Raw genomic sequence first — 10584 nt, forward strand, 5'->3', positions numbered from 1 at the left:
GTCTCACGTGCAGGGCGCAGGGCACGGAATTTGAGTGGGAAAATAGAACGGGAAGAGTTTAAAATTACATTTAAAGAGTCTGTCCCTAGGCACCTTTCCCGTCCAAGTCTAGCTTGGCTCCGTGAGCGCAGTGCCTGCGCTTTGCAGGACTGCTGGCAAAGAGCGCCAAGGAACGAAGAACCCACAGCATCTTCTACAGCCCGTGCGTGCGTGTGTATTGTAAAACACGTGGGCATCAGCAGAGCCCTCGGGCGTGAGGGCAGTAAGGCCAAGGGCAGCAGACCTTGCCTCTGGCCGGGTTACACGGGAGCGGGGTACCTGGATGTGCTGGTGAAGGAGTAAAAGCTTCAAGGGACGCCTGTGAAGACCAGATGGGGAGGGGAGATACAGGTCGTAAGTCACCCAGCTGTACCATGCTAGGGGTGAAATGAGGTATGACATTTTTTTTCCCATCCTGTTAGCCACTAGGTATTCCACAGAATAAAATCTATCTCAAGCTTCCCCCTTGGCGCGTAACAACCCTTTTCTTATATTAACTTAGCACCTTCTTAACAGGTACCAATACTCTTCCCTTGGGGAACAGCCTTACTAGCACATGTGTGAGTAGTGTACCAATAACAGTAGCATTTAGTCTTCAAAAATGTTGTTCCTACTTCACACTCATGGGAGGGGATTCGTGCCCAAAAAGTTACCTGTTGATTATATTACCTGGTTAAATGAAAATTACTATCCCTACCAAGGCTTGTTGTACATGTTTTATGTGCACGTACAGAGGTGTTTGCATTGGATTGCTTCTTTTTGATAGCCAAGTTCATTTCCTATATATGCTTGCAAGTTTTCAGCATCTCAGAGGTATCTTCTACAAGTAAGAAATGAGAGTTGCGTATATAGTTATGGCAAGGCTTTTAAAGTCACTGAAAGCACGGCCAGTTGATAAAGCTTGACTCCAGAGTTGGTGGATGACTGCAGGTGTCTTCCACAGATACTTTGATTGGATCCAGAACCCTGCCTCTTCTCACCAAAATGCTTTGAATTTCTCTCTGCATGCCTAAGATGACACTACCTCGGATTGTTATTTGTGAAGCTGGAGTAGTTACACTTGCCATGTAAAATGAAAGCAACAGTAATGAACTTTAAGGAGGTTTTGGCAAATCCCCCATTTTGGAGCTTTGGAGGCACTGAGTTTGACAGCAAAAGCAGCACCTGAATCAAGCTGCTGGTCCAGGTAAGTTCAGAATACTTTTTCTGTGTGGTTGTGTGTTGGATATGCTACTTTCCTGCCAGTAAGTAGGAAAGTACCTACACTCTGTAGGGTTCTCTTTTATGTTTCCATTTGTCCAGGAGCTGCTTATCCATGCATGCATTCTGACATTTTTGCCTGACTTTCTCTTTGTTGGGATGGGTTGCTCCTAAGCTTAGAGGAGGTGATCCTTGAATATTAACCATCTTTCTTGGGTGCTTCTTCCCTCCGGGGCTTTATCCCTTGTTACTCTCCCAAGCAGATCCATGAAGAGATGCGAATCTTCTTGCCTGAAGTCCAGGGAAGCCAACTTGCTGTTCACCCTCCTGGCTGCCCTAAGGACCTTTAACTCCACCATTTTGTGGTCCCTGCAGCCAAAGCTGCCCTTGTGAGTCAAATTCCCCACCAGCCCCTCCTGGCTGGTGAGAACAAGACCCAGCATAGCACCTCTCCTTGTTGGCTCCTCTTTCACTTGGAGGAGGAAGTTGTCATTTTAGCCAATATATTCATATGTCTCCAGCCCTTTGGAATTCACTTCAAGCCAATCTCAGCAGTGAGCAATTTTAGCAAATACAGTTACAGCTGTATTTGTCTCTTACCATTAAATACGTTTTTGCTGGTTCTAAACAGATACTCCTGTAGGGCAAATATTTTAGTAACAGGAATACGAAAAAGGAGAGAGCAATTACATTGAAGTCAGAAAAAAGCGTAGAGGAGATGAGTGAAGCAGGAAAGAATGTCTGTCAGCCACCCTAGCATGCTAACTTGCCCTTCAGTGGTTATTTTGGGGATCTGAGTTCTTTTTAGGCTTTGATTTTGTGGAGAGAAAACCTGCAGGAGTTCTTTTTGTTCTCTTAACTATAACTTTACAACTTTATTTATGATAGGTTCTAATTTTTTGACTGCTTAACTGTGCAACCTTAGTATTTATGGGGTATTTGCACATTTTCGTCAAAAGTGGGCCTGTGTTCACTGAGACCATGACCAGCACTTCATAGTACACAAGCACTTGCCTGAGAGGTCACACGAGAGAGGAAGAGGTAAGAATAAAAAACATTTATAAGATATGTAATAACTTTAAAGGAATTAAGAATTATCTAATTTGAATTTTTTATTATTTTTAACTTTAAAAAAACAGGAGCAAATAAAGCAGTTTATATTTGAAAATACATATATTTTTATTATATGATAGATGTGCATTTTGCTCTTTGTCCACCAGGTGTTGCTATAGCCACAAAAATAAACGTAGATTAAGAAGTCTGGGGGAAAAAGAAAGGAGGTAGTTTTATGTTCATTACAGATGACCCTTACATAATTGTGATCCTGAAGAGAATTATGCATGTGCTTACATTTTTATAGGGAACAGTCCTGGTGAGTTCTATTAAGCAGGTCATTTAGCGTAAAGTTGATCGTGGTTGCAAGCTTTCTTAGGATGGGCTATATCAATGATGTTTGCTATTTTCTTAATTTGCTGTTTCCCTTCTTCTGTTTTATGAAGAGAAAGTTGGAAAGACAGAATGTCAGACAATAAATATCTTATTTTAATAGAAATGTAGAATTTTTTAGACTCCCATAATGTAAGATATATTTTCTTGTTAATGAGTATAATTTTATTTAAAATTCATGTATCTTAGGTTTCTTCTTAAATTTAGTGACACCAGCAACAAATAGGCACCATTACAGTATATGCAGAGGATGATAAAAGCTTTTCCTGCAGGGCAAAGTGATGAAATCAATGTGAAAACTGTATCTAAAATGGTACCACTTTAGAAAAGCTATTAAGACTCTAATTTGCCAGTTAGTATTTTTGAAATTAAAACATTTCAAATATGTCCAGGCTGTGGTTGTTTAAAAAAAATATAACAGTTCATTTTCTTTATGGCATTGAAAAATAAATGGAGCCTTTGTGTTTGCAATTGTAGGAAACAAATCACTTTTTTAATGACTGGATTTTCCTGCCAGCTTGGAATTTGCTGCATGTGCATTTTATTTTGAATGCCTAAAGAGTGAAATCATTTGCTGTCGTTCATGCAGATGGGGCAGATTGACTGAGGTGTCATTTACAAAATGTGCACTTTCATCATTCAAGTTTGAAGGGGATCATTGCAAACAATGTTACCCACAGAAACTCAGGACTGATGGAAGGGAAGGGCTGAGACTGAGCATCCATGGGTATAGTCTAGTGTCATAAGAGCCTGGACCCAAACCTGGGTGCTTTGGGGTTTTCTTCCATTATGTTTAGTTATGCTAGGAAATATTAAAATACCTCCCCAAACCAGAGAAACCTGAATTAGCTCTCTTGATAGCCAAGTTGACAGATTATGTGCTTTTTTATCTCTTGTTTAGAAGTGTGGCCCCTTGTGAAATATCAAAGCTCTTGACTGATGTAACAGCCAAGACTGATATGGTTTTGTTTACTCATTTACAGAAGGAGTGAAAGCTGATGTGAGTTAGAACCAGAGCAACTATATTTTAATTTTTCCCCAGTGGAACAAAGTACATACTCTGGAATGTTGTGGTGGTTTGTCATAATGTTCAGCAGCAGTTGTGTCAGTGTTGAAGCATCCCCAGGACATGGTGGTGCATACTACAGTGGCATGACAGATGTAAATAAAAAGCTAATTTGATTCTTAGCATTTTTAATACTGCATACTGAAAATGGTTTTATTATAACTTCCAAATTTTAAATGCAACCAGAAATTACCTCTTTTTTTTTTTTTAACCCGAAAATATTAGTGTTAGATTTTTAGCGCAGGTAAATAGATACTCTCAAAATTGCATTTCTTCTGCTCAGCTTATGGTTCAATACTTAAAGTATTTGGGAAATAGGAAGGGTTTTTCAGCCTGTTGGGGCAGGATGGAGCCCCAGCTCAGATCCCTCAGTCGTCACCATCACTGGTACAGAAACCCTGTGTTGGCTCTGGCTTCTCAGCTTCTTCTGCTTTGCCTGATCACTCCATCACTTTCCTCTGCTGTCACTCTGTAAAGTTTTGTAGTGAAGTTTTTCTAGCTGGCCAGACCTTCTCAATATCTGCTTCTCCAGACACTGAGATCCTGCTCTACAGTTTGTCAGTGAGCACTCACCAAAATCCCTTTCTGCTGGACACTGAGGGAATGCAAAAGAGAAATGAAAAAGTAACTGAAAATGTACAGTAGTTTCATGCAGATGCCAACTCTCTATGGTGTTTACTCAGACCTTCTGGTTTCTGCTTGTCATCCCAAATGATGCATATGTACTTCTTTGAATTCTGTTATTATTTTCTACTAATTGGTCTGGGTTTTATCCTGATGTACTAAGGGAAACTTTTATATGCATATAAACACTTTTGTTTCTCTGTCTATTAGTCTGTGTTTCTTTATAAATTTTTTTTTAACTGGCCAGATTTGTTAATTCTTAACAGGCACAATCACAACAATGTTTGAAATCTGGTGAGTTCTGAAACTGTTGTTAGGTAAGTAGGAAAAAGACCTGTAACTTCCCTGAAGAAGGGAAGGGTTGCAATATAAATTCCCATCTCACTAGAGATGGGAGAACACTCATGCAGAAATGAGTCTATGATAAGAAACTCCTAGTAAATCTAGGGCAGTAATGAGTGAACAATCAAACTGCATTCCTTCCAGTTCTTAAAAAAGCAACCTATTGCTCTCTACTGTAATTTCATTTTTTATGGGATGGAAATTTGATTCTGTAAGTTGAGCGTATGATTTTTGACATTTCCTGACAAATAGCTGGAATGTTTGATGCAAATGTAGCTGAAAATTCCTTTCCTTATTCACTGATACTGTATGGAAAATACAGACTCAAATACAGACTATAAATTAAACATGACAGAATTTTTGTGGGAAGTTACCTCTTTTGTGCTATGTGTTCATATGCAGACTTTTCCCTCTCTGGCGCACATTTTTTCTTGTCTCCAGTGAGCCTTATTTCCCTTGTTATATGTGGCTGAGTTTGTATCTCATTAGGAAAGCCACAGGATCCATGGGGAAAGATTTTCTATTTCGTGTATATGTAGCGCTGTTGTGGTTGTTCTTTGTTAGCCTATAATCAAGTTTAATTTAAATACAGTTTCTAACTAGTTTGGGTTTTTTTAAATTTATTTAATTCAGTGTTTCAAGAAGGTTTTCTTCCTTTTTGTACTTCGTCTGTGATTTAGTAGGAAATAAGCAGGTGGTTGTGACTAGTTGGGAAGGTTGTACTCACCATCACAGCATTTCTTCTGAGAAGGGACTTACCAAGGATAACCCCCAACCCCACGGATGTGGCTTCCTTATGGGCTATATATTTTTCTTACTCCCTTTCTTCTGAGACTACATGGGTGTCCTTTAAAGTTTCAGTGGAGATACAGATTGGCAGGACTTAAAAGAAGAATGAAGCTATGGCAGGGTATTCATTTTCAGTGCTGCTGTCCTCCTGGCCATCAAACTGTGCCCTTTCTCTTTGTAAATTATGTTTCCTCTCCCCTAGGACTGCCATATAATTTCTTTCTGCATTTTTTTTTTCCCTAACAGAACTGGAGCATATACTTGCTATGATTGTTTGCATTGCCCGTTTGAATTTGAAGAGCTGTTATAAGTGATTTTCCTCTCTTATCCTCCATAGCTTCCAATTCTGTGTAATTTGTCCTGGATGCAGATGCTCTTCCATAAAAAGGGAGGTTTTTACTAATGCAGTGGCAGTGAATATCTTGTAAAAAAAGCTTTTGTGTGGACTTAGCAATTTTGGAGGTGGGAGACCTGTAGACCATTGCATATAGAATAGGTACAGTGTAGGTAAAGATAGAAAAAGGTTTTTGTTCTGGAAGGAATTCTGAACTATTCATTATCCTTGTCCACTCACTTCCTTGTAAGTGTGTAAAATCTAAGTTACAATGGATTCACTTGTGGGTTTTTTTCCCCTTCCTGGGTCAAATATAAAAGAGAAATAAATACACTAACTTTTGTTCATTTTTGATGGTCTGACTCAGACTGTCCTGCTTGTTTATTCATCCAGAGAGCCTCCAAATGTTGACAATATTTATTAGATTATGAGGCAGTTAGAGATGAAAGGAAAATATAGAACTTCGTAATCCTTGTCCTCATCAGGGCTATCATCATCAATATGTTGTAAATTTTTTTTTAAATTTTTCCCATCACGTATCTAGTTAGTCTGGTTTGCTCAGCCTTTTGTCTTATACTTTCTAAAAGCAGCACAAGCAGGACAAAACAATTTTACAATCATCGCCTCCTTTCTGATAATAAGGTAAATAAGGTTTCTAAGCCATAACACAGCATGGAAACTGTTTTGAAATACAGCCGCCAGAGATGGCAGCATTCACCATCCTAATGCTGCTTGAGTTTTTTTTAAAGCTTCAGTTACTTGAAAGAATGAATGATGTAAAATTTTTAGCTTCCACTGAAAAAATACAATGCAAACTAGAATTCCTGTCCCTCATGGATATGAAGATGAGACATAAAACCTGATTGTAAAGGTTTAAAAATTTGAAATGCAGAACAATGGAAAAGCACACCTGTATTTCTTTGAAATTCTGCTTTTAAAGCCATTGTTGTGCATTTTGGAGCCTGAATAATGATTTTTGAGTGCTTTGCATTGGCAACATCTGTTGCCTTTTGTCCTGTCACAGTAGGTAAGTGAGTAGCAGTAGAAAGTGCTGATCTTTCCATGTTCTGATCCTGAGAGAAAAGGAGAGGGAACGTTTCAGTATGCATCACCTGTTTTCAAGCTGTTTTCCCCACAGCATACTGTTAGTGTACATCAATGCTTTTCTTACAGTCTAGGTGCAGCACAAAATATTTTTTCCCAATTAAACTTTATTTTGCTGAAGGGGTGGCTCCTGCTCCTGGAAATCCCAACTCTAATTTGGCAAAGATAAAAATAATCTTTCTGCTGTCACAGCTTTATGAAACTATGTTGTGACAAGGCATGGTCTGGTTTAGATCTCAAAAGGTGAAATCTGTTGAGAGTGGCTAAGGCGTTTCAGTGCATCCCAGAGTACTGGCTGGCTGGAAAAGAGTCCTAGGGAATAATCCAGGAAGGATTTCTGACATGTACAGTAGATGGGGTGTAATTTATACCATTAACTTCTTAATGGAGTATTGAGCCGTAGTCTTACTGTTCTTTGGCCTGCTTGGAGGGTGGAATCCCTAGGGGGGGGATGTGTGTGAGGATTTGCTGTAATTGGTCTAGAGCAGTAGAGCTGAAATTCTCCCTGACCTGCTTCAGGTGTTTAGTCCTGTGATGGATAGAAATCGGTCTCAGGTTTGGTTGCATTGGGGTCCAGGGGACGAATTCAACATTGGTAATGTCCATTGATGCTGTTGTCTTTGTTGCAGATGGCCAAGATCTAGCTCAGGTTTCAACACTGCCTGAGGTGCCTGGTACTGCCTTTTCTAGGAGGGACAAAATGTCTAGCTCTGCCAGACCCATGAATGGGACATGGATTTTTTTCTAGTATGTAGTGGAAAGCCACAAGTAGTCTAGTTAAAAAAAAATACCATACTGCCCTGCAGTAGCAACAGGCAATCTGTGTATCTGTGGTCAGAGATGTAGGTTATGCACAACACAGCATTGCAGCTCATTTTCCCCTGGAAACAGGGAGAAAGATTCCCTCTGTTCTGAGCAAAGCAAACCCAGTCCTCCCCAGCGAGTGAGCATGTCCCCTCACCCGGGGACAGGATGCAAGAGGACAACAATTGCATGTGGTTGAAGTTAGAGTGAAAACAGAGAAGAGCAATGGTTCATTCCCCAACCCCCTCCCCACCCCTCCCAGTGTCATGGAATTTAGGGAACATGGTCATGTTGTTAAAGTAGAACAAGTTTTTAGTGTAAAGATAACATTTGTAGTCCTGTGGTATGAGACAAGGAGTGAGTCCTTCAAGCCAGGCCACTTAATAACCCTTCAGTGCTCTTCTGCTGTGCTGGGGCATTAAAAAGAAGAGAGGATGTTTATGCATAGGTCAGTCTTCTTCTCAGGGACTAGCACAGTGTGTAAAGGACTGTCCTTCTTGGTAGGAGTGTGTAATAGTTAAGATTCACAACCACATAATATTTTCAAATATTGTTTGAAACACTGTTCATGCAGTTTACTGCAACAGTCTGGAAAGCTTCAGCATCAGTTCAGACTCCTGTGTCATGCTTGGGTTATGGCCTGAGACAGACTACACACAGGAAGACAACAAACATAAACACCGATCACATTGTGACCTGGCAGGGTAAAGGCAAGGAGAAAGAAAAGTACCCTGGGGAATCAAAATGAGTCCAAGGCCTGACATCTATTATAAAGCAAGGGTTTCTAGCCGTGTAAGACCCAGCTTATCCCTACCCACTCCTGCAAGTAGAGCCTTTGTCCACCAAACGACAGTGACAACTCTAAAAGGATAAAAAGGAAAAGAGTCTTTTGCTGTGTGAAACTCCCTTCCTTGCTTTACCTAGCAACTATCACACCTTTCTCAGATGAAGGTCCTAGGTCTTTTCTCTCTCTGCTTCTCAGGGTGTGGGTGCTGATAAGAGATGCTAAGAATACTTGCAGGTGACACCTCTTGTTTCCGCTCCTGCATGTGGAAGCAAGTTACAGAGCTCCCCCAGCTTGGTACAAGGATGTGTATTTTTAAAAGAGCATCTAAAAACTAGTTATGGCTTCACATGTGATGCTGGATTGAGCAGCAGTCAACCATTTTATTAGTTCTGCTCTCCCCAGCAGGTAGATACATAGTAAGACTGCCTATCGAATTTACACTGTCTGTGTTAATTCTGAATTTGTCTGTATCAGACATACTGCCGTGACTAAAACTTCTAACAGGTTGATGTCTGCTTTTGTGCCTTACTCTGGTCTTCCCTTGAGTTGATGAACTTGAGAGTAAATGACGTTTAAGCCTTGGTAGCAGTGATACGTTCATGGAGGGGCATGTCAGTGTGGGGGTGCAATTCAGGTGAGAGTAACCTGGAGGTGGTGGGATTTCTTAAAGATTACTTATGAGTCCCTTGCTAATGGAAGAAGGAGGTCAGCTGAAGGTGGCTTTGATGTTTTTGACATAAAATTTGGTGTTGGTGACAGAGCACTTGTTTTTTCTGGATGCATAGTGCTGTCTACAGAAAGGCTGGGGAATAGTCCTGGTTGGTTTGATGACATGGTTTTGGCTACTGCTGGGATTGTGCTCTGTTCTTGGCATGAGAAAGGCAATGTAGTCATCCTCTAGGCTGATGTTTGAAGGGGCAGATCCTTGGTGTTTCCATTCTCTTCCTCTTCCTGAAGTGCAGTAAGATTCTCTACACAGGTTGCATGCTCTATGGTGCCTTCATTCATCCCTGAAACTCACAAATATTTTGCCTTCTATGTCTTCCCATCTCCCATAAAGCTACAGAGATCTCTCTTTTTTTTTTTTTTTTTTTTTTTTTTTAATTGTTTTAACATTAGTTTGGCACAGATTTTAAATCTGTTACGAACTTGAGAATGGAATCAGGCATTTCCTCAATTGTGTACTGGTTTCTGGAGACTATGATGTGTCCATCTGACTCAGAGACAGATCCCTGGTGCTGGGATCATATAACACATGAGGCTATTATCTCAAAATGGTTAAATGCTATTGTGAGCTTTTGAGTTTTTGAGAGGTTGTGTGTAGCATAGGATGTGGTGGACAAGTGGGAATAGAATCAGTGTCAAAGTCAATCAGCAGCCAGCTCCATCTTGAGGGGAAGATACTGGCAGACTTTAAATGCTAAAGTCGGTAAGCAGGTGGAGAACAGAGTCATGAGAATACGAATGAAGGGATGTTTATGGGGCTGTTTACGTTCCAGTGAAATACCAGTAATTTTAACTAGAACATTACAGGGACAGGATTCAGCTCTTTAGTCATGCCAGTAAAAAATGACATGGATCTTGAGGCAAAAGCTTTTGACCTAAAACAGAAACAAGGGAAAAGACAGTATGTGAGTGCATTAGTATTGCTCATATTTATGAGTTTCAGTTAGCAGCAGAGAAATCCTCCTGTAGATGCATTTTCTCTTAAAGAGAAGTTGCAAAGGCAAAGAAGTGTTTCCTGAAATGTTTTGAAACTTCATTTGGAAGACTCATTTGCCTATTGTGTAGGTAACTTTCTAGTTTCTAATTCTGTGTATCACATCATGACTAAACAAGATAATGCAGACCTGTGGATCAGCCCTATTTCTCTTTTCCTGTATTTCATTGACTGCACACGGGGGGTATGTGTGCTGGGAAGTTCGGATCGAAAACCTGTTCTATAGCCTGGTTGGAGCGCAGCCCTCTACTAAGCACTTGGTATTTTGCCACAGGTGGTGCATGCAGCTGATAGTTGGCTGATTGGTTTGTAGTTCTATCATCTTCCAT

At 40.3% G+C, this 10584-nt stretch overlaps 1 protein-coding gene across 1 annotated transcript in view; it reads right to left on the reverse strand.

Moving 5' to 3' along the window:
- The window catches only part of FRG1 (FSHD region gene 1), a 7624-nt gene extending 7209 nt beyond the window's left edge, over positions 1–415 (reverse strand). The window contains exon 1 of the mRNA XM_008641547.2: positions 284–415. Within this exon, the coding sequence (XP_008639769.1) occupies positions 284–415 (132 nt within the window). The remainder of the gene's footprint in view (positions 1–283) is intronic.
- Positions 416–10584: the final 10169 nt, after the last annotated feature.

The sequence above is a fragment of the Corvus brachyrhynchos genome, unplaced genomic scaffold (assembly GCF_000691975.1).
Source record: "Corvus brachyrhynchos isolate BGI_N302 unplaced genomic scaffold, ASM69197v1 scaffold17, whole genome shotgun sequence".
Classification (NCBI taxonomy): Eukaryota; Metazoa; Chordata; class Aves; order Passeriformes; family Corvidae; genus Corvus; species Corvus brachyrhynchos.